This window comes from Cydia amplana, chromosome 7, assembly GCF_948474715.1.
Source record: "Cydia amplana chromosome 7, ilCydAmpl1.1, whole genome shotgun sequence".
NCBI classification, from domain to species: Eukaryota; Metazoa; Arthropoda; class Insecta; order Lepidoptera; family Tortricidae; genus Cydia; species Cydia amplana.
Genome location: NC_086075.1, coordinates 9,647,447 through 9,666,262, shown reverse-complemented (window position 1 = coordinate 9,666,262; position 18,816 = coordinate 9,647,447). Strand labels below are relative to the sequence as shown.

The window sequence follows — 18,816 nt, the reverse complement described above, 5'->3', positions numbered from 1 at the left end:
GACGTATGGCCTGTCTTAACCTCTAGCCGCCCCGAGACCTATAAAAAGGTCTCCTGTTCCATTCTAATTTGAACTTTGTGTTGACAAAATAAAATTTCATTTTGCTTGGCAAGGTGTGACGTATGGGCGGCTAAGGGCCCGATTCGAATTTTGAAATAGACATCTGTTAGATATCACCAAGATACTAGAACGATATGTTTAAGATCTAACCTGTCAAATTTGACATTTGCGCGATTCTGGAGACACTCTTGAACGATTTCCACAAGATATGGCTTAGAGATCCAATTCACATCTAATAGATATCTAACTCTATCTAACGTAAAAGTGACATTTATTGCCCGAATTGCGCTGCAAAAGAGAACTAGTTGAAATCTAAACTATAACGTATCTAGTAAGTGTCGTCTCTTGTGAATATCTTGAAGTTCGAATACGGCAGTAAGATTCAAAAAATTGAACCTTATACAGACGACAAAAGATTCAATACATAACGCAGACATAATGTATGTCCTGTCTCCTTTAGTTACCATTAATTAAAGTAAGACGCGAAACTGCCGCCTTTGTAATGGTTAAGCTAAAGTGCGTAATGATAGCCAGTTCGAATCTGATTCAATGGCGTATTTGAAAGTCGACTTTATGACCTTTATTTAAAGTTGAATTTTGAAAGTGATATATGACTGTTAGGTTCCACCGTTGTAATACCTAATTTCCGGGATAAGATGTTTAAATACAGGAAACGTAAAAAGCTTGCGTTCGAACATACAGTACGTAGCTCTACATTATTATAACTGTACTTGATACACTTTAAGTTCCGTATTTAGCGAGTAGGTGTAGCAAGTACTATAAAATACTTATTACATATGGACTACAAAGTCCAGTACATGCATAACTACAGGAAAACATATGTATGTGAGAATTAGATGTTTAGTAGGTACTCTGTTGTTAGTGTTAGTCCCTATTACACTATATTGCATGTATATGGCATGGTAAGAATCTAATTCACATTGATATTATTTATTTTATTATAATTATAGGTATATAAATATCTGGGAGACCGGGCTTTGCTCGGAAAACATATAAAAACTCAAAAATGCGCGTTTTTCCAGAGATAACACCTAGCTAAAACGATTTTTTGCCCCTGAAAACCCCCATATAGCAAATTCCATCAAAATCGTTAGAGTCGTTTCCGAAATCCCCGAAATATATATAGGTACATATATAAATAAATATATAAGAATTGCTCGTTTAAAGGTATAAGATGAAGTAAATTAAACGTGTCTACACGATTATGCTATGCTCTGTATTCCATAACATAACATTATAAGACATAATCAGACAGACATACCGAGTCGCCGCGTAATTGAGATAAGTCAGGAAGTAATAAACTAGACTCTGCCTTATAAGAAAACCTTAACGTTTGTTTTTTATCCACTTAGGTATCGAAGCGCTGGTGGCCTAGCGGTAAGAGCGTGCGACTTTTAATCCGGAGGTCGCGGGTTCAAATCCCGGCTCGGCTCGTACCAATGAGTTTTTCGGAACTTATGTACGACATATCATTTGATATTTACCAGTAAGGAAAACATCGTGAGGAAACCGGACTAATCCCAATAAGGCCCAGTTTCCCCTCTGGGTTGGAAGGTCAGATGGCAGTCACTTTCGTAAAAACTAGAGCCTACGTCAATTCTTGGGATTAGTTGTCAAGCGGACCCCAGGCTCCCATGAGCCGTGGCAAAAATGCCGGGATAACGCGAGGAAGAAGAAGAAGAAGAAGTATAACGGGTGGGTCCTGTAACACGAGCAAATAATTAAAACATTTATAAGTATATTGTACTCCTCAAAACGATAAAACTTTTTCACCACATCAGCTCGGAAAGGCTTACTTTGCACTTCAAAAACTGATAGCAAAGTTGCATTTTATTCACATGTGAGGCAAAGTAATCAAATGCAAATTTTGAGTTGTTTTCTTATGTTTGCTGGTAGAATTGACTTTTAAATGATGATTTTGGATGATAAATATTTAATAACATTAATTTGGATTTGATTTTGTTTGATATTTTACATTTAATACTTGCTTCGGGTTGGTGTGGTGGAAATTTTTGTGTTTCACTCGGGGGCAAATGTTGTTTAACCCTCGTGCTTTGAAACCCTCGCAACGCTCAAGATTCCATTTTTCGAACCAATTTTGGAATCTTTCGCTTGGTCGGGTATCAATATTAGCACAAGTGGTTAAACAACAACCTTGCCCCCTTGTAAAACAAATAACTATTGTTTAACAACTTTTAAACTTTAGACTTCCTGTTTTTCATGCAAATTAATTATTACCTTCAATCAACGCTATCATCATTGTAATGACGTTACTTGTCACGATTTTAACAAAATTGACAATACCTTGAGTGTTGGAATAAACGGTCTGTACCTACGCAAGTTATTTTAAAAGTCGCCGAAAAAATGTTACCCACAACACAAGCCTGCTTCTTGAGCTTACAGTGGGGCTAGCCAATTTGTGTACAAATGTCCTATAATATTTATTGTGACAGATGTGATTCCACCCTGAATATTCATGCAAGGTCAATGAAATGAAAAGAATTGGCAATTGCGAAACTTATAACTCTTACAAGCAAACATAATCAATTATGTACTTACCATACAAGGTAACTTAGGTAGCGCCAAGTAGCGCTAACAACACAGTATTGATAATTGGATACTTATATGATAGGCACCATTTTGGTCATACCAATTTATAACTCGCAACTAAATAATTATAGCTGATACCTAGTAGCATGTTAAGTGGATTTTTTCTTCTCATGAAATTGAGTAGGGGAAACTGGGGAGGGTTGATCACCCCTTTTGTTTTTAGCATACATTTTCTTAACTATTTGTAGTATTGAAAAACTTTATAGACCATACGACTCAGAATTTATCTCTTCATTAATAGTTTGAATTAGAACAGATTTGTGCAATAAATTATATCATTATTTAATGAAAACCCATACTGTTGACTTTTACCATGTGTCCCCTGTAAGGGAGACTTGTTTACTCCTGGTCGGGAGCCTTGATCCTAGGGGGATCAAGTGACCCTGGTTCTTGGGACACATGGTAAACATATTTTTACCATGTCTCCCCATACCAGATTCTCATTGATTATATAACTCGGATCGCTATTAGCAATGCATCTATAATTTGTAAAATACACAGCAAACATATATATATTGCATCTTCCATGCTTTGAAGTTGTATTTCCGGTAATCAGATGTCTAAGCCGAAGGGATCAAGTCTTCCAGATTTGGGGACACTTGGTAAAAAGATTTTAAGTGGCAATGTCATATTTCGAGGGTAGTATCTACATTAATTTATTCACTATATCTACAGAAAATTAATATATGAAGATATCAAACACATATTAATCCATAATCTTATACTTTAAAAAAACAATGTAATCGTATTATCCATAAAACAACATAAAATAGGGAATCAATTTTTGTACCAAAAAAAAAACAAAAATCTAAGTTATTAACATAAAATTTCTTGTAACAAGCTAATTTTTTTAAAGTTTTTACAGCAATTTTAATTCTTTTACCCATCACTGGTCGTTATTGTTATAGTAAACAATAAGTAAACAAATAAGTTTAAAAATTTACTGCTGTTTCGAGGACGGTGTTTGAGCTGCATAATCCTAAAATCCTTTCTATGGACCGTCGGTTCTATAGTACATAAGGTCGGAAAGCCATTGAAATAGCATTTCATCCATAAAAACAAATATCGCCGGTTGAAAACCAAATATCGTTATAAGTGTTTTTTGTCGACCGAGTAGCATCCCCTGTGTGTAAAACGTTTAACTTGATAAAAAAGACCAAGTACGGGTAGTTCGTAAAATGTTGATGTCAACTTTAGTCAGTCTTTTCAAAGGCCACGGAGATAATTCCGTTTTCGGAGTCGGTTGTATAATTAAAAACTGAATTATACGCCATTAAATTCCGTTTTAATAAACAATAATGAGTCAAAAACCTTGAAAGGTTAAATCAGTGTTTTTCTGGTCGTACTTTCGCGGCATGATTTACTAAAGAAAAGAAAATATTTATGATAGCTCTATGAATCATTTTGTAAGTAAATTTATTACAATGTATACTTGATCGCTTTGGGGGTGACATGATCCCGGAATCATATCTCCCCTGAAGAAAAAGACAAAGTCTCCCCATACATAGTAAGATTATAAAACGTGCCGTACTCGAAACATGTGTTCGCGTATATCAATGTAATCCAAGTTAATCATCACTTCAATAAACAACAAATAAAATAAGGACTCTCACTAACATCATTTCCATCTCATATTATAAAATAAATCCAGTTAAAGCTTACCGAAAATTGAATATAGTACGCAGAAAATCTTTCACCGTCTGCCATTTTTGAACCACTGACTTTTCCGATACAGTGCCATGACAGAACGTGAAGTTAGGAACGAATGAATGAGTGTTACCAGCGCAAAAAAATGTATCTCGTTTGGTTTGATTAAAAATGAAGTTTACCAAGTGTCCCCTAGGGATCGACCCTCCCCACCCTCACCTACCTACATTCATAGAGAAATATAGTAAGACAAGAGTGCTCACTCCATACATCAGTTAGACTATTAATTTCAGTGTCTACATCTAGCATCGAGTAGCGGAACTATCAGTACTGCTACTTGACAATAGATGTAGCACCAACCGGAAAGTCTAATCTCAACAGCATAAGACTTTCCGGTCGGTGCTACATCTATTGTCAAGTAGCAGTACTGATAGTTCCGCTACTCGATGCTAGATGCTAATAGTCTTTTTGGTACTAAAACTGATGTATGGAGTGAGCAATCTATACATTCACTAAATCATTCTCATGAATAGACTGTACTTTGTATGTAAGCAAGTCCAATTTCATAAATGTTAACTTGCACGCCATCTAACGTAAATCGCTAGTACTAGCGACTAGAGAGTAAACATTGCCTTGCGCTAGGCCTCGGTGCACTCAACGTGTGCGCAGTATTGCGAACATATTTAACCAGATGGCGCTCATAGGAGCATCAGGAGAGATACACAAGATGCAAATATTGTACAAAATAATAAATAACTACCTATAGTATTTTTTAAACACGAAGGGTACGGTTACAGATGTCACCTCAATACAATTTTGGCGGATTATGCGTTTTAAGGTTTGTATGTCGATTACATCTGTCACCGTACCCATCGTGTTTAAAATATACTATACAAGTAAATGAATGTTAATGTACTTATATTAAAAATAAATTAATGTTAAAACCCAATAATCCTAGAATAATAACAATTGAAATCCTGTGCTGTTTAAAAAAAGCATGAGGTAACCTAACAGTGCCTAGGATTAAGAAAATTTACTTACTAAGGACTTTTGATATCAAACCCTTTTGAAACCAGGTTTTGACACATATTGGGGTCGGCTGCAATGCCGGATATGACTTTTTCACCTTATCATAATGAAAAAAGTAAAAAAAAATCGAACATTGCATCAAAGACGGCAAGTGTTGACTATTTAAGCGAAGGCGTTGAATGATTATGTATTTCTTTTAAGGTGAAGTGTCCAACTGTCCACTTAACATATTTTTAAATACTCCATTTTGTAACAAAAAATCTATATAAGGGCATAGGAAGGACGTATCGCATTCCAAGTTGTATCTTGTGCAAACATCTTTGATATCGTTTAGTTAACCGTACACGTAGAATGGGCAGGGAAATGAATGCACATGATACGCTCATAGCATTACTTAATTAATTGTTTTTCTATATTTACCATCATTGAGATGTGTTGATTCAAGTGGATATATGGATAGTAAAGCTTTTTAAAAACATAATATACGTGGTGTTTCCTGTAACAGGAGCAATAAATTAAACTGTAGGCTGTACTCCTCAAACTGACCAACATTTGTACAGCAACTTAAAATAACTCATTTTTTGATTTTTATTACATTTTAGAGTTTATTCTAAGATGCAATGTACTTATTGCAAATTTTGTTATGTTTAAAGCGTGACAAACAACGTCAATCAAACACACTGATGTCAGCGTACATTGAAGACAATATTTATTTTATATGAAAAAGAGGAAGACTAAAGGATTCATAATTATTAAAAGTTGCTGAACAAATGTTCACGTCACGTTCACGGTCAGTTTGAGGAGTATTTTAGTTTAATTTATTGCTCATGTTACAGGAAGCACCCTGTATACGGTAGCTTGATGTGGAATTTATAATAGACTAACTATGCAACCAATAAGATATCCAGATATGCGTCACTTATCCGACTTATCTGAAGTAAAAACAAATTGAATTTGGAAATTTGACAGGCCTGATTTCGTTAAGTGATTTTAGAGTTCGTCTGAACTTTGCACCGATTTAAGTGTGGGGTAAGAGGAGGTAATTAACAAAGTGAGGGAGGGTCATTATCGTAGACTTGTCTTGATCCGACTCTATATATAATTATTCTCTTTCTAGGCACATTATTGGCTATATAATTCCATATTATTAGCACATTTTAGTAGGTAAAAAAAAACGCAACATTTTGTAAATCGAGAGCCAAGTCTCCGTCTAGCAAAGTCCAAGAACGATTTAAAACTAGACTCACAGTCAATTGCCAGTCTCTATACGTGTATTAATTATTTACACAGGTTTATATGTATCAGTTCCGTATTGTCTTGTCGCGCGATATTGTGAAAACCGGTGTAGTTTAGTTTGCCGACTAAACACGATTACATAACAGATATTGTGCAGCGTTGAGACATTTGTATAGGTACTTGAATTTGCCAGTTCCTGCATTCGTTAAACCTGAGAAATAATCTGAATGATGAAAAGACCAATAAATAGTAAAAACTGGTAATTTTCCGGACATAGATGCATTTCCCAATTATCGTAGAGTTAAATCTGTCATAACTTTGTGTTCTGCTTTACAATACAATTCAATACTGTTTATTGCACACCTGACACAGTTTACAATTTATACATGTACAGAAACAAAAAGATATAGATAACTACAGGCGGTGTCTAATCTCTTCCGGACAACCTTTGGGTGGCGGAGACAAGAAAAAATTTGTCTTAGTTTTGCAATCCAAAATTTGTATGTGGATGAATGACGCATCAATAATAGGTACATAGTTACGAGGAACACGGTTTTCTAATTTTTCTATTGAATAATTGGAGATGGCATTCGAATAACTCTTCCCGGAAGTCATTAATATCAATACTTATTTTCAAGGAAATCTCTAATTCTTTTTAAGTTGAAACTTAGGGCCCGATTCGGATTTTGAAATAGACATCTATTAGATATCTTTTAGACATCACCAAGATACGATAACGAAATGTTTAAGATCTAACCTGTCAAATTTGACATTTCCGTGATTCTGGAGATACTCTTGAACGATTTCCACAAGAGATGACTTAGAGATCCAATTCACATCTAATAGATATCTAACTCTGTCTAACGTAAAAGTGACATTGGTTGCCCGAATTGGGCTGCAAAAGAGAACTAGTTGATATCTAAACTATAACGTATTTAGAATGGATCTAGTACGTGTCGTGTCTTGTGAATATCTTGAAGTTCGAATACGGCAGTTAATCTGGGATATAATTTCATGGAACCGCCAATTAGAACTTGTATTGTAATAGGAAAGATTATGCAATAGTGCAAATACTGTAAATAGCCTATTGTTCTGATACAAAATTATTTGTGTTTGATTATTTTCGTGCATGTTCTTTCATCATATTTCCAGAAAGAGAAAACAGTAATAATAATAAAATGATGATGGGAAAAGGAAAGTTTCTTATTAGTTAATAGATACGTAACAACAGAAATCACATCGATGAGTTGATTACAGACAAAATTACTGCTTTGTTCGCAAGGTCTCTGTCTTCATTTCTCGAAAATATCGTAATGACGTAGCTATTTAGTTATTTCCGCGTGTACTTTTACCCAATGACAGAAAATACGTGCGTTAAAATTAAAACATAATGTTAACGCAAGAGATAGCAATAGCAACAGGAAAGTGAATGAAAACTGCGGTTAACTTACGATGAGATGGAATGGAACCTGTAGCTTGCCACTAATAAGAAGCAACCATATTGCAAGCCATGACCTCTTTGGCAGAAACCTAATAAACAGCATCCTTTAGTCATTATCTTTGAAATGCTGCTTGCCTAAATTACGGTCATTTGATCATGCCGCAGAGTGGGGAATTTCTTGACGACGTGTGTATAAGATTAATTAATACTGGTTTAAGTAGGTAGGTAATCCAAGGGATTATTTCAGACAAGGGTGCTAAAACTTACTCCATTTCCAAACATTAGAGATATTATATAGGTACCTATACTATCACAACAATTGTACCTACTATCGAATTAAAACACGGTTTAGGTGTTATGAAAGTATAAGCGCCACTTGCACCACCCCACTAACCCGGGGTTAACCGGTTAAACCGTTAACCCAGTGTCAAATTGTAATGGTAATGATGGTAACTCCAGGTTTAACCCGGGGTTAGTTAATGGTGCAAGTGGCCCTTAGGAAAATAAGTAAGATAAGTAGCAAAAAGTGGGGAAACGGGAAAAGATTTTGATTGAAAATCTTGATTTATTGCATTTGCTGTAGACCGGTACTTAAATGTCAAGTTATGAGTAGGCTATCCCAATCAGGTACAGATAACATACATTATCATGAAATTAATACTCGTATTTCCTAACCGAACCCCAAGTTGCGTCTTTTGTTTAATTTTTCTACAGGGTTTGGGCGATACCAAAGAATGGCAAAATACAACACAGACTAACCAAAGCATCTCGCCCACAGAACTACCTAATAGTACTTGCAAAAGATCATCATGACTATCATGAGGTACTAATGCATCTGAAAGAAAGGACATATATACACATGCATACGGTGTTCCAGTCAGTCAGCTCACCTGGGTTTGCTGGCATCCTGCGTCGTCGGGCCGAGGCGCGCCTCACCACAGTCGAAACCAACGAGTCCATCTCACTCCCGGAATCCCATCGGGACCGGTTGATCACAGACTTCAACACTCGCGCGTCATCCTCCGTGTCCCTGTCGCTGCTCGTCGGAGGGATGTTGGACTCGTCACTCTCAGGCACCGGGGCCTTCACTTCACGGTTAAACACTCCTATCATCGTCGCATCCTGGTCGCCGGTGAACGGATGCGTTAAAGTTCTCCTTATGTTGCTTTTTCTATGCTTGGCTTTCGTGCCTTCGGATAGGGAGCGATTGTCTGACTTATCGTAACATTTTAGGTCGGACGGTGAGAGGGATTTCTTTCTGGAGTTTCTCCGTTTGTTGCTCCGTCGCTGCCTGCTTGACTCTCTTGCTGTCTGCATTGTCGTTTCATTTGTGTCTGTGGAAGAAAAACGGGTTTAGTTCGGATTTCGGACTTGCGACTTATTCAGGGTAGTGTTTAATAAAGTTTTTATCATAACTTGGTAAAAACGGTATAATAGGATCATCTCGGTGTTTGTCTTTATCCACCTGTGGTACAGGTTTATGTACAACACAACAGTTTAGTTAGCAGAGGTGCTTATTATTAATTATCTGGGATTTCCAGTTAGCTAGAAACTAGTAATTAAGATTTAGTGATTTCCTGTCATAATCAAGGTATCAGTGCATGGTATCTAACCTTTTACGTAAATAGTCTTTAAATCATCTCAACCCGTCACCTTATCTACAGCATCTTATAACAGTATAAGATAGTTTATGACTCGTTACAAGACTCGCTCGCAAGATTTAGTGTTCTGTTTGTGTGTAAAAATAATTTGAAATAGCTTTTAGTTTATGGTTTATGATATACAGCCAGTATATCTTAAACTAAATATAAGATATTTCAATTATTAATGAATGAGACTAAATTAAAATAAAGTTACTACTTTTTACGATAACTTGATTGAAATCAGTATTTATAGACTGCTGCTGAATATTTAAATATTTGTTTGTAACTGTTTTGCCGGATAAAAGAAACGCATCGCATCATTTTTATGTTATACTATAAAACAGCGGTCGGCAACCTTTTAGCAGCCAAGGACCACATAGTAGTTGACGAAGTTAACGCGGGCCGCACTTTGTTAATATTTATGACTAGACTAGACATTGTCGTTTTTTAATATTACATACAAAATGGCCAGGGAGGCTCGCGGGCCGCAAGTGACAGGTTCACGGGAATGCGGCCCGCGGGCCGCGGGTTGCCGACCGCTGCTATAGAACATATTACTTTGATATGAATAAAGGTACATTTTGTAGATAAGACTACCTTATGAAGCAAACCGCAGCCGCAAACCGTAGAAATTATAACAGTATCCGCACTGCAATGGTATCGCCATTCCACAAAACAAACAATCGTCACAAGGTGTTATCTGCGTAAAATTCAAAAGCAATCAGAATCACAGATAAGAAACGTTTGAGCAAACTTTTTTAATCGCGGCGCGAAACGCGACTTTCTTCCAGTAGACTAAGGCGGTGACTGAACATTGTGTACTTATTCAGCCAAAGGCCGACGGTGCATGCACGGGACTAATTGTTTTAAAAATTAAATAGTTAAAGGTCGCGTTCAATGTCGCAGCGAAGCGACGCGTCCGCAACCTACGCGCTGCCATGTAAACTGAACTGTCTTCTGTGCAATTGTTGACAGTTCTCGTTCCGTGATCAACTTCAGGAAATGAATCCGTTCTGTTCTCAATTTACAAGGCCATAATGACATCTGCAATCGACCCTCCATACACGGCTTATTGAACACTCTTTTATAGTCGACGAGAGTGAAATGAGGCTGAAAAAACTGCAATGTCTTTATTCACGTTAGGTATTTGTTCGGAGAAGGTGAGGCCTCTGCAGATCTTGCAATCAAGTACTGACCACGACAATACACCAATTAAATAAAACGATGCTAAATAAAGAACTGGCCGTTAACCTAAATTGCCGCTGGCTATTAGTGAGATTAAATTGAATGGATTAAAAAACCAACTCGGCGGAATCCAATTTCAAATTCGACGCGGCAAAAATAGAAGTTGCACGCATCGTATTTGTTTTAGGTATAAAAACAAAACAAAAACTGTTAAGTTTTATTGTTATGTTCAGTATGTAGTTTGGTAAGATAGTATAACATATTGAGCAACAACATACAGTATGTAAACTAACGAAAACCATTTACTCAAACCCGTTAATGTGTAGGTCACACTGAGCAACTTTTACTATGGCGCCAACCCCGAAATCCCGAAAAAAAAATTGACTCTCCCATAGAAAATTTCAATGCTAGACCAGCAAAATGTATGAAACAACCAAATTTTTTTTTCGCGATTTCGGGTTCGGTGCGGGTAAAAGTTGCTCAGTGTGACCTACTACACATTACCGGGTTTGAGTAAATGGTTGTCGTTAGTTTACATACTGTATATCGGGCTTACGCAAGCTAGACGAGCAAAATAATCTAATCACAGCGCTAATCAAAAGTGCACTGAATTGGAAACCTTAACTCGCACGGTTTTTTACACATTATCAGCGTATCTTTTGCAAGCTCGCATCGCACAGCACACTTGAAAAATAATCCAATATCAAACTAGTTAGAGTAGCAGTCAGATCAGAACGATCGTTAATCGGGATATATGTATGTGTGTGGAATACATGAGTAGATATTGGTAGAGATCGAGTAAAGTTATTAATAACTGACTTGTAATTTATGCAGTAATGTGTGGTAGTAATCGCTATGCAGAAGTCTTGTAATACAACTTTCAACCAGAGCCATGAATATACATAAACATGCTGATAGAGTCAACCTTAAGATGGGGAAAATGTTTACCTTCTGATGTAATTTAAATATCGAGACAAACACCAGGGCTTGGTGGCACAGAATAAATAATAGTACTAAGTACAGAAGACTCACTCTCTAACAAAACGCGTCTGTTACGATCAGCACAGATATGGCCGCTAGGTGGCGACAGCGCCACGCGCGGCTTATGGCTTTCCTCAAAATTGGGGCCGAACGGATGTACTTTTAGCTACCTGTAGCCAATGATTTATAACTCAAGATAGGTTATAGGCGTTCCAAAATTGAAGCGCTTATCTTGTGACAAATTGGACAAGTTTCCTTTAGACGCGGCTGGACAAGCGAGAAATGTGCACGTGCTAACGAGCTCCCGCACACCGAAAGAGAAAGAGATGACCTTATGTTTAACAACGAGTGTAACAAAGATGGATGTAATGAGAAAACTAATCAAAAATAACAGATTCCTTCGTAGGCACTGAAATAAATATGGAAGTATTTTTTGTGCTCCTCAAGTATGAGTATAACCTATCTATGGTTATATAATATCATTGCCTGTAGCAAAGCGACGAAATCGCGGAGTGAGACACGCCTGTTGGTGGTTCGTTTTAAAGTCAAAATAAGTTGCAATCTCTGCTTGTAATGGGAATATTGATACCTAACTTATTGCCAGAATTTACAGCCATTTGAATTTTCGCTTTAGACTAGTGCTCTGTGACTGATTTATGTAGATAAATAGAGCGAGAAAGATCGGGTTAGGGAGGCATGGATCGTGATGTACTTATAGAAAAATGGGTTGAAATGTTAGATTGTACTTGTACTATAGGTAGATACAAATATTATGTTTTATCAAGTAGTAAGGGGCTATAACGTGAATTTAGGTAATTAAAGATTCTTCAAACTCCCTCTCAATCATTTAATGACTAAACTCGATCGGTATCGATGCACAGAGCTATAACCGCGAAAATCGAAGTTCGCAAATTGCAGGCATTTTTCTCTGTCACTCTATAATTAGAGTGAAATCCTTCATTGGAGTAAAAGAGAACGAACCTCGCAATTTGCCAATTTCGGTTTCATGGTAGTAGTGGAGTTCGCTGCAAGTCGCCGTGAGTTCTTGGTGGGAGTAGGAGGTACAGTTAGACTTGCCGATACGAGTAAGTGTGACGAGTTCAGGTTCCCATCAACAAGCGATGGGTTACGCGTTTCCCATGGCTCGAGACAATGCGGTATGCGGTATCTGGAATCTGCCCGTCAATTATTCATACGTGCTAATAATCGCTTAAACACAGAGAGGGGTATTAATAATATAAGGTCGTGTACAATGTGATAGTTCCACCTGAAGATGGTCCGGGACATAGATGGGAGATATGAAAAATGAATTCTCTAAAAATTATCCGTATTAAGCTTGAAGCTGAAGGTCTGGGGGTCACATCTTGGTAAGGGAATTTATTTGTGTGATATATGTTCCTGAGTTATGGGTATATTGACGTTTTCTTTATTTATTATTTTGGGTCATATTGTCATATCAAGTTTCAGCTATCTTTACTAAGAAGAGTAAAGAATAATAATAATATTATCATCAAATCATTATCGAGCGCATTTATAATGAAATCATTTTTATTAGGTTCATAATAAACTTATTTTAAAAAACAAAATCTAAGCGGCATCGGCATACATACCAAGCTAAACTGACGCTGACTGAGAGGTACGATCGTCTCTGCCGTTAACAGCAACACATTTAAATGACCTTTCGTAGACCATAGGTATATGCTTATAATAAGGTTTACAATTGGTCAGTTACTGTGACCACAATGGTACATCATTCAACGTTAACTTTTTATCATAGGTGGCATGTTGAATCATAATTACTTCATTAGAGCGCAGGATTCACACGTTCAGTTCAGTTCTCATGTTTGAGTGATATTCATTTAGTCCCGTTGCAGGTTGCAGTTAATATGCCGCTGCATGGTCCCGTAGTTTACTTAGATTTTGGGTACTTCATAAACATAACCACTTCTGTGATCATTATGTTCTAAGGGAGTACCGCGAACAATGAAAATCATACTTTCATTATCTCTTACCTGCTTCTCTATTGCTCTTGTGAATTTGAGCGATACAGAGTACACTAGTACAGAGGCAGATCTTGATTTTAGATGTTCTCGGCAGGTCCTTTTTTAGGCTAGAGTGTAGAAGACCTAAGTCTTATTTCAGTATTATCCAGGGTAAATTCTTTGCAGGCATTCTCAATATTCTCATACCGACTTCTCACGGTTGTTTGAGTTAGTGTTTAAACAAACACTGAATGAAGTAATATTAATAATTATATCATCATTTCGCAAGGAACAGTCTCCTTGTTTGCATAAGTACAGGATTAAATAACTAACATCTTACATCAGATAAAGTGCTGGGAAATAATTATGTGTTATTGCAATAGGTAACCCGTACGACTTGCTCTACATAATTTTGCTGTGCAATACATTTTCAAATGACGTATGGTACAACTAATTGAAGATAAAGCAGTAATTATTGTCGATTCAGATAACAATTTGTATTTTTATTCTAAGTGGACTACATTATTAGAATAATAACAAAGCAGCATAGACTATGAGTAGGTATGTGAGCTAGGATATTTAGTTTTCACAGAGAAAAACCTAAACCTTATTGATGTTAATACAACAAGTAAGTAAGTTTTGCGTCTAACAATATTTTTTGCTCGCGCTGAGCAAACTAGAAGTCGAAGTGGTCGCCATGGCCGAAATCGGTCGGAAGGATCATCATCATCATCATGTTTTGCAAACGACTAAAAAGATTTGACTAGGTAATCTAGCAAACGGGTTTATGAAGGTGATTTCGTTATCAGGAAAATTCATTTTACAGAACTCCAGGGCACACAGATATAAGGATAATGTGTAATTGGCTACTTTTAACATAAATTATTTCCAAATGCCGAAAACCAAGAGTAGAGTTAGTTAATCACGAGTATCACGACTTCAACGCTGAGGATGTTCCAGATTTCAAATGCTGTGTACCATTTACTGTCAATCACTAAACTCACGAATTACTAGTTACGCACGTAATAAATAACGTAATGCAAATGCATCCATTTTGATATTAGCTTCTTACCGCGACCTTTTACGTATAGATTCTAATAGTAATAGCATTCCCATATAAATTATCCACCCTTGTTTCTTGTTTAATCTCCCAAGGTTACAATTTTAAGGTTAAAGTAGTGATTCGCGGGGTCAAAATTATTTTCGTTGTGTTGTTTTTTGTCCCAAAAAATAAATGTGATGGAGTGGAGCTTTTTGTATGAGATTAAAAGTTTTTACTTTTTCTCATATAAAATATAATGTGTAGCTAGTACAGTAGCAATTCTTTTTATTTACCTTTTTGATAAAAGACAGAAAAAAGAAGCGTGACAGAGTGGTCAGAAACAAGATAGGTAATAGAATTTTGAACCGGCAACATAAACTAACATATTATCACGCCAAAGTTACATCTAAGTGCCTATCAATATCATAGAGAGACCGAGCTACTTTCGTATTAGTATGGGTTTCGCAACCATATCTCACTTATCGACTACTATCTCACTCCTCTGTATCAAGATGAAAGGGACAGACATGTAGAACGTAAATAGCGACTGCTTGTTATTTTTAAATTGGTCTACCTTTCACAGTACTTGGTTCGTTGAAATTTAATATTGGTTTTTTGGAACGAAAGAAACTGCGATTGTAGACATAAGTAGGTTAAACATACAATTGAAAAGTTGGTACAATATTATATACTCATTCTTCTAACTAGAATCAAACGTAAGATGTAACACGACTTATTGTTAATGAACGGAAAGTTTTAATCGCAACTGAATTTCAAAATGGCGATTTATCCAATTCGTTGTCCATCGTGTGGCGAGTAAATCTTACATGGTCATATTCGCTTAAACATAAACAATAGAGATATTTAGAATAAAATCGTCATAATTTATTGAAACTCACGAAGCCATGTAGAAAATTTAAAGCGTAGGTACCTACGATCAGACACTGTACGTTGCTCTAATATCCTTTTTATAAACAGTGAATTAACATCATCAATTGATACTCGTGGAACCGATCGTAACATTTCTATACACTCATCCATCAATTGAGTAGAGTGACAGCCACAGGGTGTTCCAGTTATTGCGCCACGGACTTCGAGCTATCTGGGCCAGGCGGTCCAGACGTCGTGCTGTGGCAACACACACGGCTCGATAAACTCCTTTCGATAAGTCAAGGATGTGGAGTGTGCTTATCAGCTGATTATAGGTCATTTATCGGAGTAAAGTTTTACTAGAGTTTAAACTACTGAGCAAACAGAAATTTTCAATCAAAACAAATTCCATTTGATTTTGTAAATTGCTAGTTCGAATTTAACAACTGTATTATACATTTTATACCAGGAATTTCTAAACCACACACGGTCCGCCAGCCGTTTGATTTTGGCCGGCGTAAAGTTGATTGGGGAAAAAGACCATTCTGACCTGCGAAACAACATTTTATAGCATAACATCAAAGGATATTTAGCCTTGTTCCGAAAAATCATCATAAAATCAAAATCTTCATTGTCACTTGCCAGGAGGAACCCTTCTAGCCTTTATTATTTTAAGCATGATCTAACATTCATGACTTCTTTAGGTTGAAACTTGAATGCCTAAAATCTAGATAGTAAACTACACTTGCAGTCAATTAATCATGGAACTAATTAACAATATTGTCAAGCGCGGGTGGTCCGCCTAAGACTAATGATATTAATGATTTAGTTGCAACAAAGCTAACAATGCAATCGTTTATTGATTCCATCGCATGCATAGCATTAATGTCATTACGTAAGGTTTCCATGTTACAATTATGCAATTTGTTTCATGTCGTGTAATCTTCTGTGTATTTAGGTATTAGGTACGAGTATCTCACCGATGTACTGGGACGTGCAGGGCACCGGATTACCTTTGAAATCGCATTCTAGGTGTGAAATGCAGAATGCAGAACATAAGCAGACAGACGTGACGCAGTGATGCTTAAAAAAATTAGCAAAATGTAGCAGGGGTAGATCTCGGCCGAATGTCATCTTGCTCTATTTCATCAGGCAGTTCAAATAGGAAAACACTTCTGATGAAACTCGTCTGACAGAAGACCAGAAGCACAATAAATGTACAAAATACCGCCTCTAGTCCTAAATAACTAAGCTCACCAAAGTTCCTGAGGATGAACTATGCTAACATCGAAATAAAGTATCAAGAAGTTGCGTTTTCTTGTCTTTGATCCATCAAGCAGGTGGTGATAAAAAACCGGCCAAGTGCGAGTCGGACTCGCGCACGGAGGATTCCGCACCATCAACAAAAAATAGAGCAAAACAAGCAAAAAAAAAAGCGGCCAAGTGCGAGTCGGACTCGCCCATGAAGGGTTCCGTATTTAGGCGATTTATGACGTATAAAAAAAAAACTACTTACTAGATCTCGTTCAAACCAATTTTCGGTGGAAGTTTGCATGGTAATGTACATCATATATTTTTTATAGTTTTATCATTCTCTTATTTTAGAAGTTACAGGGGGGGGGACACACATTTTACCACTTTGGAAGTGTCTCTCGCGCAAACTATTCAGTTTAGAAAAAAATGATATTAGAAACCTCAATATCATTTTTGAAGACCTATCCATAGATACCCCACACGTATGGGTTTGATGAATAAAAAATTTTTGAGTTTCAGTTCGAAGTATGGGGAACCCCAAAAATTTGTTGTTTTTTTTCTATTTTTGTGTGAAAATCTTAATGCGGTTCACAGAATACATCTACTTACCAAGTTTCAACAGTATAGTTCTTATAGTTTCGGAGAAAAGTGGCTGTGACATACGGACGGACAGACAGACGGACAGACGGACAGACAGACAGACAGACATGACGAATCTATAAGGGTTCCGTTTTTTGCCATTTGGCTACGGAACCCTAAAAATGGTCACCCATCCAAGTACTGACCCCGCCCGACGTTGCTTAACTTCGGTCAAAAATCACGTTTGTTGTATGGGAGCCCCACTTAAATCTTTATTTTTCTTCTTTTTAGTATTTGTTGTTATAGTGGCAACAGAAATACATCATCTGTAAAAATTTCAACTGTCTAGCTATCACGGTTCGTGAGATACAGCCTGGTGACAAACGGACGGACGGACGGACGGACGGACGGACGGACGGACGGACGGACAGCGGAGTCTTAGTAATAGGGTCCCGTTTTTACCCTTTGGGTACGGAACCCTAAAAACACGATAAAAATTGAAAAAAGAAGTAAGCATTCAAATATAATTTATTCTCATACATGTTTGATTACGTATTAGTGAATTGTAGTCCCTGACTAGTTTCACCCTGACATTGAGCCGCTAACGAAGTGTGAAAACTAACAAAGCGGAGTTGTAGGTCAGTCAATTGTCTTATTTTATCTGTTACGGCTATCTCGCTTCCTGAAGCACTTGCTTATTGTTCATCTTGTGGCACAAACGTTTTTCTCACAGAAAGAGCATTCCATGAAATTGACGAAATTGTCTACGCTACGGTTATCCTTACCCCGTACAAACGCGTTTTCTGAAGATTTGCAGATATAGGAGTTTCTTTTTCTTTGACTAATGGGTATTCGTTAAAAGTTAATACGCGAAATAAAATAAGTTTGTACGGAACAGCGCGTGAAATACTTCAGAAGAGGATAACCGAGGCGGATTCCGTGTCGTTTCTTGTAACGTAATGTACGAGAGTAATTTACAGAATAAATATCTTCAGCAATCGAAAATATTTGCATTTTTAATTCAGCCATACAATTTTTTGGTCATGAACGTCCGTTATTTTTAACTAGTGCCCACGCCAATTACTGGGATTAGTTGCCAAGCGAACCCCAGGCTCCCAATGAGCCGTGGCAAAATGCCGGGACAGCGCGAGGAAGAAGATGATGAACGTCCGTTATTTTCATGATTAAGTAGTTTTTCGTCCGTATATTCAGTAAATATATGCCTAAAATAAGTGT

The 18,816-nt window shown here is 36.9% G+C and overlaps 1 protein-coding gene across 1 annotated transcript in view; it reads right to left on the bottom strand.

Annotated features, from left to right (window-relative positions):
• The window catches only part of LOC134649650 (uncharacterized), a 112,367-nt gene that overhangs the window by 67,751 nt on the left and 25,800 nt on the right, over window positions 1-18,816 (bottom strand). Inside the window, exon 2 of the mRNA XM_063504488.1 lies at window positions 8,935-9,378. Coding sequence (XP_063360558.1) covers window positions 8,935-9,361 — 427 coding nt within the window. The 5' untranslated portion in view covers window positions 9,362-9,378. The remainder of the gene's footprint in view (window positions 1-8,934; window positions 9,379-18,816) is intronic.